The sequence below is a fragment of the Podarcis cretensis genome, assembly GCF_951804945.1.
Source record: "Podarcis cretensis genome assembly, chromosome: 9".
In the NCBI taxonomy this organism is placed as follows: Eukaryota; Metazoa; Chordata; class Lepidosauria; order Squamata; family Lacertidae; genus Podarcis; species Podarcis cretensis.
The window spans coordinates 41,212,916-41,234,122 of record NC_137178.1 but is presented as its reverse complement, the minus strand read 5'-3'; the positions used below and the strand labels follow the sequence as shown (position 1 = coordinate 41,234,122).

General features: G+C 43.3%; 1 protein-coding gene across 1 annotated transcript in view; it reads right to left on the bottom strand.

The window, feature by feature from the left end:
• The window catches only part of FHDC1 (FH2 domain containing 1), a 49,231-nt gene extending 28,761 nt beyond the window's left edge, over positions 1 to 20,470 (bottom strand). Inside the window, exons 1-2 of the mRNA XM_079990410.1 lie at positions 20,316 to 20,470; positions 7,279 to 7,906 (exon numbers count right to left, since the gene is read on the bottom strand). Coding sequence (XP_079846536.1) covers positions 7,279 to 7,752 — 474 coding nt within the window. The 5' untranslated portion in view covers positions 7,753 to 7,906; positions 20,316 to 20,470. The remainder of the gene's footprint in view (positions 1 to 7,278; positions 7,907 to 20,315) is intronic.
• Positions 20,471 to 21,207: the final 737 nt, after the last annotated feature.

Below are 21,207 nucleotides of genomic sequence, written 5' to 3'. Positions count from 1 at the left end.
CATACTATCAATTTTGAAGTTACCACGTGAAATAGATAAAAGTACACCAACTCCTTGGGTGGGTACTAACTTGAGGCGTATTCTCTCTTTTGCAAACATCTACCTATCAGACCTTCTTAGTGAGCTGTGCAGTCAGATACTGAAGACGATGCAACAGGCAAGGTGAAAAGAGCTGTCTCTGTTCAACAAGCATTACTTTTTCCACACTCTACCAACAAATTTCTCCCTTTTGCTTACTGATTCATGCAACATGCTTTCTTGAACACTTGCCCTCAGATGTTTCAAACAAGTACTGTATTTAGCAGGAAGCCTCAGGAACTAATAAGCACCCACCCTTTGGAAGTGCTCAAAAATTCAGGAAGACAAGCAAGGACAAAAGTTAAAACCTGTTAAAGTGTTGCTCAGCACATGGCAATTATCATCTGTGCTTTTACATGTAAATGCCACATTTTTATCACTCCTAAATCCTGTTTGGCATTCCTGACAACCATCACCTCATTCTGGGGCTTGGCTCTGCTCTTACTTAAAATGTATGTCAGCATATTTCCACATTTCTACAGTCCTGAGACTTGAGCATCTCTGCAACCTCATGCCTCCTGACCTGAAGTCATATATAAAGTTTAGTCATACAGATGACCAAGATCAAGCACTTGATATAAACTAAAATTACACTCAGTGCAATGTTGATAGCTCATTTCTATTAAAGATGTTAAACAGATTGTAACTTGATTCAACCTGAAAGTGAACACACTAGTTCTTTCCTGGCCTTTGAAGCCAAACTTGCAAGACACATGCATTGGACTGAAAGCTCAAGCTACAATTTTCATCATGTTTCTCAGTCTTGAAACAGAGCTCAAAGGCTCTTTCTTCACCATCATCTTTTATCTGAGGTGTTCCATTTCCATTCTTTTTGGATAACCAGCTGCTCAGAGTCATTAAGTGAATCCCACTTTTATCCCATATTTTATGAATGGAAGGAGAGATAGGGCAGTCAAACAACTGAGTTATCTGAATGTAGAAAAAAGTGGCTTTTGAAGGAAAGATCTATGGACAGAAGACCAGATTCTGCTTTTTCAAGCCCAAACATCTTTAGTCTACATAGATTTTTCAATTCGGCATAAAAGTTATGTATTCTTCTAGATAGGAAAAATCTGGAATTATAATTTACCCCAACACACATTAATCTTTTAAAATCTCTTAAATTTGTCATCTACACAAGTGAAACATTTTGCAATGAAATTCCAAGATGTCTTCTCTTCCAATCATCTCCCCTTCCCCAACCCTTTTGACCAATATCCTTCTTCCTCACTAGCAATGTAAAGTAATATCCACATTCAGCAGTAATATCCACATTCAGCACTCCACTCCACTCCATTCATTAGGACAGAGTGTGTGTATATGTACATATACACAGAGTGTATATGTATGAATACACCTATATACTACTTATATTTGAAGAGCACTCAGTTTTCCTCATCTGCATGGGAATAATTTACTATTATACTCTTGTTGAGTAAAAACTTCCCACTTCTTTCACCTGGCACAAGATTATAGTCCAATAATTGTCATTTGGCAATTCACTTTTAAACTGCTTTTTCCACAACTTTGAAAAAGTAGATTTCACAGCACTTCGACCCTTGCATGCCTATTTTGGATTCATCTTTATGAACAAGTCTGAAATCAAACAAAAACCCTCTAGAGCAGGGGTAGTCAACCTTTTTACACCTACCGCCCACTAATGCATCTTTCTTGATGGTAAAATTCCCTTACCGCCCACCAGTGCTCGATGGAAGAAGGATTCGGCTTGTGCCGTAGAACACCCTACTGCCCACCTAGAATCCTGAAACGCCCACTAGTGGGTGGTAGGGACCAGGTTGATAACCCCTGCTCTAGAGCCATAGATAAAAATCACAAGACAGATAAAGAAATAATATTGGGGCATCAACAAAGACTTGTATATTCCTTTCTCACCGGGGTCACCATTCTTTTGGGCCCCATGATCACATCTGGAATTTTGGAAAGGTGCCATAGCACCTCAGTCCCTCTGGTTCATTCTTTCCCCTCTCCCTCCCTTGTCACTTGTCCAAAACAGAAATACACAATACAGTGGTGCCCCACAAGACGAATGCCTCGCAAGACGGAAAACCTGCTAGATGAAAGGGTTTTCCATTTTGGAGGTGCTTCGCAAAACGAATTTCCTATGGGCTTGCTTCGCAAGACGAAAATGTCTTGCGAGTTCCTGCGGGTTTTTTTCCCTTTCCCCCCCTTTTTCTAAGCCGCTAAGCCGCTTATCAGCTGATCCGCTAAGCCGCTTAACAGCTGATCCGCTAAGCCGCTTATCAGCTGATCCGCTAAGCCGCTTATCAGCTGAGCCGCTGAGCCGCTAATGGGCTTGCTTCGCAAGACGAAAAAACCGCAAGACGAAGAGACTCGCGGAACGGATTCTTTTTGTCTTGCGAGGCACCACTGTATGTGGTTGTGTGTGCACACATTCTTCAATTTCCATGAGATATGGATAAAAATCAGATGCAGCGGAATTAAATTGAATTGTCTTGAATTTGTGTGAATTCTCCAAAACACCAGCAAAAAAAAGTTAATGCTTGTAGACTGCAGAGTAAAAAAAATAAAATAAAATCAGATCCAGTGCTTGCCACAAAGACATCAATCCAAGGCACAGATCCACATGGATCTTCATGATTTTCACATAGGCTGACAAGAACACCATCACCAAATCACAGAACTCATATACTGGGTGGCCTACTTTTTAATAGGTGGAATCTCTTGTAAAAATATGAGGGATCATATGGAGATATGCCTCAGATCCATGTTTTTTCATCATGGCAACACTGGAAAGCAGGCATAGGGCCAGAGTTTGCCTATGCCTGCTGTAAAGCATTCAATCAATTGTGGTTCAGCTGTTCAACTGCTCTCTAGGGGCCTGTTCTCAGGATTGTAATAGTGGGAATCAAAAGCTTCCGATCAATTTCTGCTGCTTTCCAGTCACACTGAACCAGGCATACACATGCCTGCGCCACATGCTGAAGACAGCATGGAATGACTTTTAGTTTACCATCATAATTGTATACCAGTGTCTGGAAGTTGGTATGCCTATGATGCATCCTAATTAAATATGTGATCCCCCTCCGAATCACATGTTTAATCAGGGTTTTAAACTTTATTTGAACATGTAGTGGGGGGGGGGGTAGAAGCAGGCCCAATTGCCCAGCTGCCCCTCCTGCTGTGACAGCCCCAGATCACTCCAGGTGGCCTCAACCCAGGCCATTCAAGAGACTGCCTCAGCCTGCTCTGTGGCAAATCCTGGATCAATCCAGTTTGGCCTGATTTGTGATTAGTCCAGAGCCCTAGTATTAACGGTAGACCTGTCTTTTCCCCAGCCTCTGTCTGCACTCATACAAATCCATAGTTTGGTTAAATATTACAGATACACAGTGATGGGCAAGCTAAACTGTGCCATGGGTCAACTTTGCATCCTTTGCCATAGAACAACCTGGTCTTCACTGCTGATTTTTACTTGGCAGGGGTTTAATCTAACCCAACAGTTTCAGGCAAAATATTTAAATTCCTTCAGATCATCACATTCTGCTTACGTGCAGTATGTTTTCTGGTCCAAACCACTGAGTCTTGGGCTTGCTGATTGGAAGGTCAGCAGTTCACATCCGCATGACTAGGTGAGCTCCTGTTGCTCTGTCCCAGCTTCTTTCAAGTTAGCAGTTCGAAAGCACACCATTGCAAGCATATAAATAGGTACTGCTGTGGCGGGAAGGTAAATGCCATTTACCTTCTGGCTCCCATCATGGTGTTCCGTTGCACCAGAAGTGGTTTAGTCATGCTGGCCACATGACCCAGAAAGCTGTCTGTGGACAAACGCTGGCTCGCTTGGCCTGAAAGCGAGATGAGCACCACACCCTATAGTCGCCTTTGACTGGACTTAACCATCCAGGGGTCATTTACGTTTACCTTTTATGTATATATTGCTTTTCCATGGCAATGAAATAACTTGTTTTGAGACCTCAAACTATTTTCTGTGTGACAACACCATTAAACATTTATAGAACCACTCTGAAATAAAGTGGTTTGAGGTCAGCTACTAAAATCAACAAAAAAACTACAAGTAGCAACCTCTCTGCAGAAGGTGGACAAGAACTTGAAGTAACTTTTCAAATGTACACACAGCTATGATTAATACACTTAAGTATATACACCCACTTTGCTACCCTCCCTTTCAATCTTACCAAATATGTGTATGTGTTTAGTCATAGTATACAAACTCCTTTACCAACTTGTAACAATCTGTAGTCAGACAGAAAGATGCTTCCAAGTAGATTTTTCTAAATGTGCTCCTAGAATTATCAGGTGGTTCTTGTTTAGTTCTATATGCATGAACTTGTCTTTTCTGTGAATTTCTACCAGAGACTGCATTATTTTCTTCTAATTGTGCTTGCACACTATCTTAGACATTTTTCCCAAACCACATGATGACGTCCTCACACAGACACCCAACCTAGCAAAACCTAACATTAGCAGCTTTCCAAAAGTCTGTCTAGATTGCATTTTCAACACAACAGTAAAGCTAAGAGGCAAAAGCTTCTAAAGGCACAGCCCAAACTTATTAGCGTATTATAAAAAAAGAACGATCACTTTATAGAACATACATTCATGAATGATAAATAAGCAGTGGAACTGCTTATGATATACATTATTTTTTTCGGGAGCACATAATTTGATAAAATATTTACACAAGGATATTTCCACAAAAATGCAGTGTTGTTTTATGGATTTAGTCTTCCTTATACATTTGTAATAATCTCCCATGTTATTTTAGAGGCATTTGCCACGAGATGAAAGTTAAATGGGTTTTAAATTTTCAAGAAGAGCTAACATGTTCCTATCATGTGATGCTTTTCAGTAAACATGCTTAGGATTGCAAGTCCACAGAGCTCAAAGGAGCTGACTCACTAATGTGTGTGCTTAGGATTGCAACCCTAACACCCTAACACAGTTTAGGATGCATGGCAGCAAATGTGCTGCCTACAAGCTCTTCTGGCTACAATCCAAACAACTAACTTTATGAGGGTAATGGCACCATGCACCATTTTTATACAGCATTTTCTGAAAAGAAAGCCACTTCTGACACAAATATTTCTTTGCTGAAGGAAGCCCTTCATGCATGCAGTACCCAACTTCCAAGTTTTAGACTGCTTTTACTTCTTTCTACTGTACATAGTTAGTGGACCAACTTCCTTATCCCTTTAATATTCACCAGCTCATTAGTACAGATCATATAATAATAATAATAAGTTATTTATACCCCGCCTTTCCCGGTTCAGAAAACCGGGCTCAGGGCGGCTAACAACAAATTCAAAACACTTATTTGATGCAACAAAAAAACAGCATAAAATACAATATAAAACGTGAATAACAATAAATTCAGAATTCAAAAATCAATTTAGGGGGAAAAACCATCCAATTAACATTAGATGATCACCAGGGCTAGATGGCTAAATTAGTCCTATTTGGGCCAGCAAGGAGACCAGGGGAGAATTAGCTGTGAGATCCCAGAGTGGGTAATCTTCATAAAAAGGGGAGGGGGAGGGAAGGAAGGGGAATAAAAGATCAGGCTAAGTTCAAATTGAAAGCCAGGCGGAATAGCTTTGTCTTACAGGCCCTACAGAAGGAAGTTAAATCCTGCAGGGCCCTGGTCTCATGGGACAGAGCATTCCACCAGGTTGGAGCCATCACTGAGAAGGCCCTGACCCCGGTGGATGATAATCTGACTTCCTTAGTGTGCATTCACTAAGCAAGACCTCAATTTTCCTGAATGAAGAAATTAATGATGTGCAAACAGATCTAACAAGTAGCCAAGACAAAGACCTTAAGCACACCAGAAACATGTGTGCCCATACTGACTCAGGAAGGTTCCTTGCTTCAGGAACTAGGGTCACCTCCACTGCCTCAAAGTCAGAAGAAAAGAAGTGAGTTGCAGACTACAGAGCCATGTATTAAGAAAAATACCACCACTCTCATGTATTCTGTGTCAAACAATGCAAATGCTACACGCAAAATAATGCAATAAAACAAGCTGCTTTAGTTTATCTATTTTACACTGCCTCAAATTTTAAAAATTAAATGAATCAAGATGGGTAAAGCACCCCTTCCCAATAGAGAAACTAACTATAGACTGGTGCTGGAATCTTACTTCATCACTAGTGACAAGATTATATCCTCCACTGTACCTGAGACAGCAGGATGGGGTGGTTTTTTTGGCAGGAGAGAGGGCAGGACAGACCAAGTAGCAAAAAAAATAGAGTCTCCACCCACCAACAGACAGGAATGGCTAGGGGGGAGACTTTGGAGAAACAGCCAGGAGAGCTTCCTGCAATACCACCACTTGAACATGTGCCGCCTGAGGTTTCACTTCACTATGCCCAATGGTAGGGCCACTCTTGATTTACAGGGTGCTATCATAGATCCATTACAAGCCTCTACCTCCCACCTTCAGCTCTAGCAGCTGGGATGAAGAGGTGGAGGCATGAGGGCTCCTAAACACTAGTCAGGCATAGAGGCAGAACCAGCTTCTGCCGCTCCCTTCCAGCTCTGAGCACCTGTTTGCACAGAGGCACAGCAAAACAGTTCACCTCTCCCTTCCGATGCTGGAAGCTTGGAGCTCAAATGGTGGAGGCGCCAAGGAACAAAGAGCCTCAGCACACTCCAGCTCTGAACTTTTGGGACTTTGAGGAGCAGGAGCTGCATTTCAGGCAAGCCTCTACCCAGTAAAGAGAGTGTGTTCTGGTAACAAATATTGGGTTGGTTAGTAAAGCATAGAGTCCCCTCAAGCTCTAACAAATAAAAAATGAGTGGGAATTCTGGACAGCACAAGTTTTGAGACACTGTCCAAGTTTTTCATGAGAGCTAGAGGCATGCCCTTTTCATGAGAGCAGATGTATCTGAACCACACAGTAATATACAAAGTCCAAACGATCCTTAAATACTTCAGGCAATGTCAAATTACAAATACATTAACCCCATATCATTGCACGAAACATCTTGATTTACATACACCTTCAACCATCAATTCTGAGTGATGCACAAATTTAGGCTCTAGCTACAGATGAAGAGTAGTATGCAGATTTAATAAACAAACATTTTTCCTGATAGGAATAAGGCTACAGCACAAGAACAGTGGGCAAGGGAAACGAAGGCAAGAACTTCCAACACATAAGGTTTTCTTTAACGAAGAGGAAGTACGCTCACACTTACCTCTTGTTTAGTATCTTTAAAGGACCTCCTTAAAGTTTTGGTTTTAGAACCTCGGGGTGGCGTCTCTTCTTGCTGGCCAAAGAACTCCTCCATTGTCTTTGTGTCAATCTGATAATTCTGTTTAGCACCAATAGTCCAGATATTGTTTTTGCCACGGACTTGTTCTTCAGGTATAGTTTTCCAGAAGAAGCTACGTAGTCTCTTTTTCTTGCTCTGGTGGCCATGCCCATTTACCAGCTGTGGCAGTGGAGGTCTGCTCAGTGCTAGAGGTGGAGGGGGTGGAGGAGGTGGCACCACTTCTAGTGAAGAAAATCCAGCTTCTGCAGGTGGACATGGTAGAGGTGGTGGCGGTGGCGGTGCTGGAGGCAGTTGTTCTTCTGGTTCTGTCGTATCTCCAATCATTAATCCAGCTTCAACTGAAATAGCTCCATTTTCTTTGTCATTGACCAAAGAGACACAATTCATAACGTGCATTTTACAGCCTCTCTCTCTATGAGAGAGAGAGACTTACTTCCTCAGATGTGCATGGAGCACCAAACACACAGCGGCAACTTATTATCTGCACACCAGAACTGTTAATTTACCATCAGCTACGGGGAATGCAGGAAATCAGTCATTTCTCAGAAACCTGCAACAAAATAATAGCAGAGAGAAACAAAATTAGACTGGATATGCTGAGTAGCATGGTTTAAGCATCAATTTGTAGGCTGTGTGCAAATAGGATGACCAATCCAGCCACACCAATTAGTAGCCCCACCCTATGGCTCTTGGGCTCTTGGAGACACCCCAGTGCCATGTTTGTAAACAACAGAGGCAAGGACCATTGCTTTAAACCTTCATGCCCAAAGCTTGTTAACCTAGTCTTTGAGTGTACAGACTATGATCCCAAGGAGGAGGTCATGCGCATCAGGGATGCCCATGATTTTACTGAAGTAGTTCCATTCCTAATGGGTCAATGTGCTGTTGAAACACCAAAGGACCTTGCCTCTTTGGCAGTAAAAGTGAGCAATGAAATCAAGACCAAACCAATGGAGGCAGCACCTTAATGAAGGAGACAGCCATGACAATCCACAGGGATACTCAAAGAAGTTTATTATGCAACCAGTGTTAGGACATTGTTACTTATTTTTCAGAAGCATAGAAAACTACCTTACACTGAATCAGACCATTGGTTCATCTAGCTCAGTATCGTCTATAGCAGGCACGCCCAAGCTTGGCCCTCCAGATGTTTTGGGACTACAACTCCCACCATCCCTAGCTAACAGGACCAGTGGTCAGGGATGATGGGAATTGTAGTCCCAAAGCAGTCGGAGGGCCGAGATTGGGGGTTCCTGGTCTACACTGACTGGCAACTGCTCTCCTGAGTTTCAGGCAGGGATGCTCTTCCAGCCCTACCTGGAGATGTCAGAGATTACACCAGGGACCTCCTGCATTCAAGGCAGATGCTCTACCACTGAGCTAATATGGGATGTTAATTACATATACAGCTTCGCAAAAGGGCAAGTATTATTCATTCCATTAATTGAGTAAATATAAAATTTATTTTAGCCTTGGCCTCAGCCCAGTATACCTGAAGGAGCATCTCCACCCCCATCACTCAGCCCAGACACTGAGGTCCAGCACCAAGGGACTTCTGGTGGTTCCCTCACTGCAAGAAGCTAAGTTACAGGGAACCAGGCAGAGGGCCTTCTCGGTAGTGGCGCCTGACCTGTGGAATGCCCTCCCATCAGATGTCAAGGGAATAAACAACTATCTGACTTTTAGAAGACATCCGAAGGCAATCCTGTTTAGGGAAGTTTTTAATGTTTGAAGTTTTATTCTGTTTTTAATGTTCTGTTGAAAGCCACCCAGAGTGGCTGGGGAAACCCAGCCATATGGGCGGGGTAGAAATAATTTCTTCTTCCTCTTCGTCTTCTTCTTATTATTACTGTATTGCTATAGCCTGTACTTCAAAAGTTAAGACAAATCTCCATTCACCTAATGAGTGAAAATTTGATACTGTCTAACACTTTTATTTCATATTTCCACTTGAAATGTAGCTTCCTTGTTTTAAATGCAACACAAAGGTAATCCGAACGCTTAATAGCTACTTTTATGATAACTAGATCTACACTAGCTTAATGAAAAAAATACTGAGGTAGTCTTCTCAAACTCATCATACCAACACTTAAAACCTTGTTATAACTGCATTAACAAAAAGTTAATTGTAGACCTTGGACTCATCACTTCATCATCACTGCTTATCATTTACATTTCTTTCATATCATTAATATCACGAGTATGGATGCCAAGCTACAGTAGGAAGGCACGCTTTACATATTGCATAGTACTATCTAACATTGTTATCCTTAAGCATTCAAGACTCTCCACAAAGCTTGCCATGGGAACTTGATGACTAATAATAATAGAACAATGTGCCAAACATTTATTTAATTGCATTGGAATTGTTTAGCAATTTAGTCATTTCACCTTGTTCAGAGTAACATTTGTATGGAACAGCAAGTTTAGAATTATCCTGAACCGAGTGCAGAAGTCAAGGCTTCCTATGAAAGATATGTACATATAGGAAGCCACAGTTTTTAAACTCTGAGAAATTAATATGAGATCTTGTGAACTGTCAACTTTCTGGAGTCAGGTGTTTACCAACTAAAATCCTCATTTTTAAAATTCAGATTTTAAAGGAGAAGTCTGTACACAGCCATAGTCACACACTGACTTTCCGAACCACTGCCCACATACATAGCAGGACCTGAAACGTCTATTTAACCAAATGCCATTTTTCCTGCCTTAGAAAATGGTTCTTTATTATAAAACAGATTAAAAAACACCTAATTGTGTAGCCAGTTACCATTATAAAGATTAAAACTAGCTATTTAATTGAAATGTAACAAAGTATACAAAGAAAATGATCTTACCCCTCTATCACCATGGCAATAAAATGAAATGCTAATAAACTGTCCAAATGTAATATAGAGATTCTGTACAATGGACTAATTTTTGATTCATTCAAAGTATTTATATGGCACTTTTCAGAGCCATGCTGTCGCAACGCAATGTACACAAGATGTACTGTTTAAGACACATCAGAATGGAACACATTGCTATCTATGCGAAAGCTTCCCTGAATCACATAAACCATGTACACTAAGGTGGTTAATTTGTGGTGCTATAGATGTTGGTGGACTACAACTCCCATCATTCCCTACCATTGGGCATGCTAGCTGAGTGCTGGTGGAAGTTGGAGTATCACAACGTCTGGACGGCCACAGGTTAGCCACCCGATTTGTACCCTTGGGGAAAGGGAGCATTGAAAAGAGAGCCTGCACTATAGTGGGGTCCAGTATACTTCAATTATTCAGAAGAGAGTTCTCTAACTGTGGTGCCTCCACTGAGAAGGCTGCTTCTGTCATGCTTGACAACCTAACCCTTTACTGGTGGGCACAAGAGCATTTAAAATGATAAACTAGTTAGAAATTCCTAATATATATTTCACTCTAAATGTAAGAGGCAGTTTATTGCAGAAGCCATGGTCTTAATCTTAAAACCCCACACACTAAGAGTATTAACAATTTTGTAAAATTAATATAATTGTTGAAGGCCAAATTCTGGATATTGGATAAACCCAAGCAATCCTGATATATTTTGAGAGCAGCCCAACAGTCCAACACCTGTTGGCAAAACTATGTAATGAAATTCAGCAACATTGGGTTTAAAAAATAATAATTCCATGGACACACTTCACTGCTTAGACTGCTACTGCAAAGTCAGTAAAATAAATGATCATATGTGGAGAGGAAGATGTGTACCTTAAACTCAACATATGTGCAAAGCTAAGAATTTACATAGGCAAACCTGTATGTCCAGATTGCCTCATACCAGTTTAATGGGAACTTTAAAAGCCGGGACAACAACCATATAATTGTACTGCTCTCATCCAGCAAGTAAAGGCGGCATTGGAAGCAAATACGTATTTTTAAATTTAGTCTTTTATGGTTTTGAAATCTGAATCATCCTAAAGTGTAAATTCATTCTCTTTTTTTAAAACAACAACTTTATTTTCAGTCTTTACCAATGCTTCAATGAAACCCTATCTAATTCAAATGATGAAGCAAAAGAATCAGATAAGGAAGAGGGCTTAACCAGGGATGTGGTAAACAGCACAACTGCATTACAGGAACACTACAACATTTGAAAACAGTGAACAGAAAAAGGTGAATGGAAAACCCACAAGAAAACAAATGTAGCAGAACTGGTAGAAAGGAAGCCAAACCAGGATTGATGCAGTTGCTAAGAACAGAAATTTTAGCAACCAATTACCCTACTTGCATTCCCTAAACATGTGTGGAGAAACATACAAAAGTTGCTAAATATTTTCATTTCAGTAACATGCAGATGGGATATCAGACACAGTTATAGCAGAAAAAGAGCACATATTCTTAATTTCTAAACTGCCTTTCCTCCCATAGGATCCCAGGGTGGTTTATAGACAAAACACACACAAAACAACCAGTTTTAAAAATAATTAAGAGTATTAAACTATATCCATCAGCCAAAACAAATTCCATAACACAGCAATCAAAAAAAGACTAACTTTGAGGCTCAATATCGCTGTCATTACCCGCAAGCCCAAGTGACCAGTTGTGACTTCAGTGGATACTGGGAAGTTGTCACTGAGAAGGACAAACTAGGTTCCACAGAGAAGGAATTCCACTGCTACAGAGTCACCGTATAATGACCAGATAGGTTTCAGATGTATCCAATGAACCACGTTTTAAAGATGTGTGAAAGGTACAACTTAAAAAAAAAAACAGGCAAGGAAAACTAAAACTGCAGTCAATAGTACTGGACTTGGAACTACACAGAACAGGTTTAAACCTTAGATGAGCATGAGACTTGTTGAATAACCTTGGGACAAGTCACCTAAGAACCTCACTCCTAGCCTCAGTTTTTGAGTTCCATAAAATGGGAGTAGTAATTATCTGTATGGCTGTTGTGAGACTAAGTGAACTGAATAAGGGCCCATTCATGCTTGATGCAGCAGACTTTTTGTGCCATAGTAAGTATTATGGTGTGACACATAACTATGCAGTTGTGGCCATCAGGGCATCCAGGTACTAGATGTTTAGAAACATGCAAGCCATACTTTAGATCATTTCCTCCTGCATAGAGCATATAGCAAATGCTTGCTATTACTCTCTAAGTGATTGACAATACCACTACAGAGTTTTTCTTGTATGCTTTCTCCTTTCCTTTGAAGAAAGCTATTGGAATAGCTCAGTCAGTAGAGCATCAGACACTTAATCTGAGAGTTGTGGATTCAAGCCCCATGTTGGGCAAAAAATATTTCTGCATTGCAAGGGGTTGGACTAGATGACCCTCGTGGTCCATTCCAACTCTACATTTCTATGATTCTATTGAATGGTGATACTTCTCTTTATTAGTGTCCAGTTTTATCATTTAATTTTATCATTAAAGCAAGGGCAAAGCAATTTACGTTAACTTAAAGATAAAAACACCATCCGTAAATCAGGTCTGCTATATGCTAGGTTGCATCTCAGTGGCAGAGTTTACTACACTACACTACACTACACTACACTACACTCATACAATATTTTATTAGGGGAAAAAATGTAAGTTTATCAAAGCAGTTTCTTCCCCTTGATAGTTTGGGGAAAAACATTTTACTATACTGGCACATGGTGCTTCCTTCCACAAGTATAAGCTACTAGGATAAAATACTAAAAACTTAAGATATCTTTCCACAGTAGTTAGCAGATTCCTAATTTTAGCTTTTTTAATATGGTTTTTATTGTGTGGGTTTTTTGCGCTATTGTTCTAACCTAGTCTGATATTTATGAATAGAGGTATATAAACATTTTTATAATATTTTTTTAAAACAACAGCAACACACAAGTGTTGTTGTGCAAGGATGCACAACAAGTGGGCTTTTTTTCAGTGTCTAAAGGTACACAGAGCCAAGTTACTAAACTGATGGTAACCAGGAACCAGTTAACAGACCTGAAGTAGGATCCTTATCCTGTAACTTGTTAGATCTAAAAATTCAACTTCAATACATGATGAAATATGGATTACAAGGACCAAGAAGTAGGTTTGAGGCATACAGTGAAATTAAAACCATGCTGGGCAAAAAAAAGGCATATTAGCAGGGGTTTTACTCAACTGTGCATAACAGACATAGGATAGTAAGATCACAAGCAAGTCTTGGAGGAGAAGAAAAAGCTTGCAGCAGAAAGAGCACAATTACTATTCTGCATTAGCACAACAATGTAGTTCTTTGTTATAGGAATACTGAAAGATTACTAAAACTTCCTGGGAGTGGGGGAGACAGAATGAAGATGTTGGATTAAAGGTAAATACATCCTGGACAAATATCATCTATAAGAACAGAGGTTTATTTTGGATTGCTGGGATATTTAAAAAATGAGTTGATTATGCAATAATTATAATGAAATATATCAAGGATTTGCCGGCATGGCAAGTGGCTTCAGAAGCTATTCAAGACATCCACAGAAATGGATATTTTCCCTTATTCTGGTTATTCTCCATGGCTGCAACTCATTTTTTCTTTGCAAGTCACACAGTGTTGGTTTTTTTTAATGCAATTCCCAGTCACTGCAAACTTGCATGGGTTTGTGCCCAGTTGCTCAAGGGTGCTGGTACTTTAACCATCAGCTCTAAAATATGTTTTGAAGAATCACGTTGCTTTTTAAATGAGATTACTGCCATTGTTCCAAGACTGGCTTCTTTGATCTACAACTGATGCATTCTAAAACAGAGCAGGGGTGCTTGACAACATGCTACTTAATTGAGAAAATGGTAGAGAGATTAAGAAAAAGACATCTAACTTAGGACGTTTTGTTGCAACAGGCAGGACTGAATTGAAGTTACCTTCCACACTAGACCGTCTAGCTTTCAATATGTGCATTAATAAGTAACCATTCTAAATGTATCACACACATACATAACATTCACAGAAGCCCAGTAATCCCAAATTACATCTCATGTGCAAGATAAGCATGAATGCTACAAATTATTCTCTGCTCTGTCCATCAGTAAAGGAAGCAGGTGATGGATGATCTAAAAGGAAGTGATTAATACATTCCTAATACTGCACTGATGTGCAGAATGAATAGATGCAAGAGGTTGAGGAAGGAGATTCCTTTATAGTCAAGAGGAGAAGACACAAAACACGCCTCCTGAGCAGCATCATAGAGTGGCAAAGACGTTGGGAAGTGGCAAGAGAAGCCACTGCTTTGTTTAATAATTCTATTCTACACATCACTTCGATGCAAGTTTTACAAACTGAATTGAAAATGGCCTTCTATGTACATAACTTTATGATACAATTGTGAAAGAATTCTCTCTGAAGCTCCTTTGCCCCCACAAAAGCTGAGAAACAGCAAGGTGAGAAAAAAAGATATCTAAATACCAGCAGCTTTCAGTGGTTATTTAGGCCCCATGCACAACTTGCAGTTAAGTTCTTTCTGCAGTATTGCAGCCTTTTTTCTTGGCAAAACTAGAGAATTGCCAGGTTTTTGGAAATGGTAAGGTAGTAGTGAAATCACACATGCAAGATATCCACAGATGGGCTTCACCATCTCCCCTACCAAAGACACACCATTCAGACAAGCAGCACAGCAAATGGTAGTAGCTCCAGTACATATGGATTTGCCATGGTCACACGCCTAACACTATTTCACATGTTACTTTCTTTTTCCTCAGGGATTGTGTGACCATCCTCAGAGGGGAAGACATAACCTATTCTATTTTAAGATTGACACCAATATAGGTTTAATTTTTACTGTAAGCTGCTTTGACACATTTACATCTCTGACCCACTCCAGATTTTTTTGGAATAGGATAGGGAATAATAGGATTGTAGAGTTGGAAGGGACCTTGAGGATCATCTAGTCCAACCCTCTGCAAAGCAGGAATATGCAGTTGCCCCATATGGGGATCGAACCTGCGACCTTGGTGTCATCAGCACCATGCTCTAACCGACTGAGCTGTCCTGTTGTCAAATCCACCTAATGCCAGAATTTTCAAGGAAACCTAGAGTTTATAATAAAAATGAATTTAAGCAGGCACAGATGAAAATCTGACTTTGGTATTTCAATTCCAGATTCTGTAGCCAATTTTAGATTTGGGTAGGCTTCTCCTGGTAAAATGTTTCAGAGAACAAAATTTAATATTAAAACAGCACAACCCAATAATTTTGCTTCCAGAACTATATTTGAAGTATCATATTTCAGTTCAATTCAGGTTTGTTACAGGCACGTTTCTTAGTCTTGCTGAAGGTTTGCTTTAGATAAAACATCCAATTTTTGTTTATTGCAGGGTGTGTATATATATATACACACACACAAACATGCACGCAAACTGTTGTGTCAGTTGTATCTGCTTTAGGCAAGGGTGTACTTCATTGTGGCACAGCACGGAAACCCAACAATTGGAGAAGGAATTATATGGTTTTATTTTGATGCTCTTGTTTTACCCAAGGTCTGCCTTAAGGCAAATTCACCATACAGCCCCCAGCGATTCAGGAAGACGAGACTTATCAAACTACACAGCAGCCTGGAAAACTATTGCTTAGTTTGCTTCAGCAGGTGTCTCCTACCCTGTAAGCAAGTACAAAACTGGAGGCTATTGCCACACACTTTGCTGCATGTGGGATAACAGCCTGAACAACCAGTCTGAAAGGAACTGGTGTTTCAATTCTAAGAGGTCTTAGGGTTGGTTCCCATACAACCCAGGTGTTCAGGTTACACAGGTGGGGTGCGGTAGTGAGCCTCACATAGGGCCCTGCTTTACATTAAAGGGTGTGAGTGAGTGCTGGGCGGCCAAGGAGGGGGATGTGCATACCCAAGGCTCGCTCTCACAGCGCCATCATACATAGCATACACACACACCTGTGTTCTGCACAAAAAAGATACTCAGAGCTGCTTTGCAATGTAAAAGCTGATGCACAATGACACAGTTAGGCAATTCTAAACTCTGGAGAGGAAGGGGGCACCTTTCAGTTGGTAACGTGTATCTCTTCACATGCTTCAAAACTGTGGTGTGCTAGCTCTACTATGTTTGGAGAGCCTCTCTACTCACCCTCCTCCTCCTTAGTGGGACCAAGGACCTCTGTACTGATGGTACCACACCAGAGGAACTTGAACACCTTGCTGCAAAAGTGACATGCAAGGCTGAGTGGAATCACAGAATCATAGAATTGGAAGGGACCCTGAGGATCATCTAATCCAACCCCCTGCAATGCAGAAATATGCAGCTGGGGATAAGAACCTGCAACCTTGGCATTATCAGCACCATACTCTAACCAACTGAGCTATCCATACATTTAAAGCACATGACTTTCCCCAGAGGAACCTGAAAACTGTGGCTTCAGGACACACACGGCAGTTTCCTGCATTCTTTGAAGGAAAATATTTGCTTTGAATGTATGTTGTGTGCACAGCAAAGATCCCTTTAAGTACATTATGCCAAAACAAGACAACTGTGCAATGGAATGGTGCTGCTTAGAATATGTAAGACCAATTTATACTTTATTATTTCATAGAGACAAGACTAATGGGAGAGAACAGAATTCCAGTCTACATCTAAAGCAAGTAGACCATCACCAGGTTTAGGCAACGAATTACAAATAGTTCATTCATCTGGATCTGTCTGATAGTAATTAGCACCAGGGATCCATAGACAAATTGGGATTGCTCCAGAAATAAGCTACATTTGCCTTTTCACCATTTGTTTATATTCTTCCAAACAAACGAGCTATCATTAAAATATCTGTAAAATAAAATAAAAGGTCTACAGCAATATTCAGCTGCATTCAATATAAAGCGAGCATAGAAGGCAGAGATCCTGCCACAAGCAACGAGTGCAGAATAGACTTCAAAATACCTGCTTCCATATCAGAACTGTGATGCCTAAAGTTTCACATATACCACAGCCTTTCAATCAACTCAGTGCTCCAATGTAACATAACATCATTCATACAAAATGGGTAAAGAGAGCAACTAACCACAGATACTGCAGCAACTACTGTTATGCTCAATGAATGGCACTTGAAATCCAACTCATTCCCAAAAAGAAACAAACACAAGCCTGTTTTGCTTAGCATAATAAAAGATATAGCCCAATCCTATACATTTAAACTGGGAACAAAGTCCATGTTATTTCCATGGAAAGGAATCTTTCCATGCAGTGCTAATGCTAATTGTTCCTTGCCAGCAATTCACATAATACCCCATTGCTCAGAAGCAAATCCATTGCTGGCAGTTTTCAGTTTGTCATTACTGAAAACCACACTATTGCACTAACCAGGTGAACATTACTTCTGGTAGCACAACTACTGAAAGCAAAGTGATGTGTGAATGTTACTGGCGATTTTGCTGCTGGCATCTACTGGCAGGCACCTGTAACCTCAGAGCACCCTCTTCTCAAATGTTGCTTTCCAAAATTGAATTTGCAAAGTTGGAGAGACTATCCTCCCCAGAAGCCTACGTACAATTCTCTTTAAAGAGGATACTGAGATATAATGATGCACTGGTGTTCTTTGGGGCTACCACCAGTAAGCCACTAAAAGGATGGGGTTTCAGCACCTTGAATTAACCTTCAGATACCTTCTGGAATAAAAAAGAGTACTCTTAAAAGCAACATACTTTGTATAAATCAGACCAAAAGAAATATTATCGTCCTAGCTCAAGCAATTAACCCAAATGTCCCTCTGGCTAGCAGCACAACATGCAATTTAAGGCTACTGGAGGTTGTAAAAAAGCATGTTTTTGCAACAGGAAAAAAATACACCCCACCCTTAAATATCTGAAAAACAATTTTAATTTCTCTTTTGCCTACTTGCAACCTGCACTTCACAAGCTAAAAGGCTAATAAAAGCAAAAGTGGAGGGGGCATGAACTCAGAAGAATAGAATTGTCTTGTCCCCCCACAAGACCACCCAAGAGGGGCTGGGCATGAAAATGCGACTACTAGTTGATCATTAAGAAAAAGGTTCACCTACGTTTGCCCCGGTCCTGGTTTGGTTAACAATCGTTGCCTGGATGCAACACTTGAAATTGGAAACTCCATTGTTAGCCAGTGTTTTATAGGGAGTGTGGTGTGATTTAAACAACAACAAAAAAAAACAAGGCTCTTCTCCCTCCTGGCCCCCTTTTTCAGATGAACGGCAACAAAAGTGTAAAACGCCCCTTTCCTTATCATCACCCTCCCCAACCTTTATTATTATTATTATTATTATTATTATTATTATTTCTTAATTGCTTGTTTTGTTTCAGGGCGGATCCTGGAGGGGGGGAGGGAAGGAAGAAAGAAAGAAAGACAGAACAGGCCAATTAAAAATAACAAGCCCACCGCCACGAGAGACCACGTTGGGGGACAGAGCTCCTCTTCTCTCCAGACGGGGCGAGGCGGCAGCATAGACCAGATTGCTGCCCCCTCGGGAGCCGCGGCGGCGAAGAGACCTCGGCCGCCGCCAGAGCAGCCCAGGCGGCGGACGCCCCGAATCCCCCCGCTGCCCCGTCCCAAGACCTCCGCCTCACGCCGGCTCCGGAGTTCCCACCCTAGCTCCTTTCCCCGCGGGCGGTGTCCTCCTCTCCTCGACCGGGTGTGAAAGAAAGCTCGCCCTCTCCGCAGCCCAAGCAGGCAGCCCTCTTGTTTTCCCGGCGCGCTCCCCGGGGGGCCTGTCCTCCTCGCCGCCCCCCCCCCCACACGAGCTCCTCAGGCACCTTGCGGCGGCGGCAGCGCCTGGCGGGAGGCGGCGGCGGCTGCTGCTCCAAGGTGGCCTCGGCGCTTTGTAATCAGATCTCCGCCGTTTTCCTCCCCTCACAGCCCGAGGGAAGCGCGCGAGGCTGGCCGGGGGCGGCGGCGGCGGCGGCGGGAGACGGAGAGGAGGGCGACTCCCCGGGAAAGGACACCCAGCGGCGGCTTCCCCCCGCCAACTCTCGCCGCCAGCCGGCCAAGTCCTCTCACGTGCGCCGTCTCGCTCGCTCTCCCGGCCTCACCCCGCGCCCAACTTTATGGTTCCCAGGAAAAGGGCAATAAGAGCATCGCGTTTGGCAGCCTTAGGTCAGCCCGGAGGAGATAAGAGGCGGCCGGAATCAAAGGGTCACCAATACGCGGCGTGTTTTAAAAGTGTGGAGACGGCGGGCGGGGGGAGAGAGAGAGGTTTCTTCCTTCCCTCCCTATTTCGCTTCCACCTCACACTAATTGGAGCGGGGGAGCAGCAGCTACAGACTTCCAACTTCAGCAGAAAGAAAATGATCTTGCAACGCCCGGAGAGCCGATGCTGCTGCTGCTGCTGCTGCGCTCCCTCTGCCCTTGCGAGGGCTGCTCAGCCTCCCCTCCCCTTTCACGCTCGCCAGCCGAGTCGCGCAACCCGGCGGGAGGAAAGCCGCAGATCGCCTCCCCGGAACGCAAGCAAACATTGCTGCTGCTGCTGCCCTCGAGGAGGACCCAGCAGACCCCAAGCGAGCGAGGAGAAGTCTGGGAAGGAGATTCACCCGGGGGGGGCGCCGAGGATCCCCGGAGAGCCCGCCTGCCGCCGTCGAATCATAATTACAGGAGCCTCTGCCGGGGCTCAGCGAGGAATCGGTCTTAAATGGGCCGTGGGGAGGGGAGGTTTCACGGCTTCTGTTATTCTAGAGGACCACAAAAAAAAGCCGGGTCCTCTCTCGCCCAAGGCCCGTGCCCGGATTTTAATTCCCCCCCCCCCGGACACCTACAGATCGGATTACTAGATTGCAGTGCCCAGGATGTCGCGCGGGGCGGGAGAGCTACCAGATCGCAATTTCGAGGAAAGCAGCTCCGTGGTCCCGTGGAAGATGCGCACCGAGGCACCCCTATGAAGCGAAGGGATGCGGGGCGGGCGTGGGAAGCCCCCGCTTAGCTGCACAGGGCTCGAGAACCTGTCCCTGGAAAGAGCCACTGCCGCCCCCCCCCCCACCCGTCTACGCGTCGCCTTCCCAGACGGAGCGGCTGCTGCTGCTGCCTCGACTTACCCGGAGCCCCCAGCTGTGTGCGCGCTGCCCTCGGCCACCCGGGGCTCCTTCGCGGACGCCGGACTCGCTCTCGCTGCCTGTCCAACTCTTGCGAAGAGAGAGCTGCTGCGCCGCCGCCGCCGCTGCCTCGCCTGCTCTGCCTCCTCCCTTCGCTCTCACTGCGGCCCGGACCCGGGCGGAGGAGAGAGGCGGCACCGCGCAGGCGCGGCGTTAGGCGGGGCTGTTTCAGGTAACGCCACCAGCCTGTTCTCCGAGTCGAGCCGAAAGGTGCAGTCGCTGCTCCTGCTGGTGCTGGGGACACTCTGTCTATATAGGTTCTCTGATTCCTCCTCCCAGCCTCTCGGTTCGAGCAGGCTCTCGTGGGAATGAATGGCCAAAGTTGAGAGGCAAGCCGGTGGTGCCCCGGATGCGAGCTGGGCGTTTTATACGGAGAGGACCTCCCATTGAACTCAATGGGGCTCACAGATCCTACACTGGGGAGGAGTAGGTCCTCACTGGACTCAGCGGACCCTTACAGATCCTGATTTGGGAGTGGGGGTCCCATTGAGCTCCATGGGGCTTGCTTCTGAGTAGACCACGTGGACAAGGGCCATTGAGGTGGGAAAGTACAGGGGGAAAGTTCTGGAGCAAAGCTGGGGTCACAACAGTCTCTGATTGGTAAAGAGAACAGAAGGAAAGAAGCCAGGCCCATTGTCTGCACACAAGCAAGCCTTTTTGCTGCTACATGGCAGAGTGAAGCAACCACCAATGGTGTCCTGTGCAACGCTACAATTCAGAGCCCCCTGCCTCTTGCACTCCATTCTACAGTATTGTTGTGGCACCCTCTGCAGAGTGGCACCTAGTGCAGCTGAACCGGTTGCACTACCCTAAAGCCACCTTTTGCAAACACCTT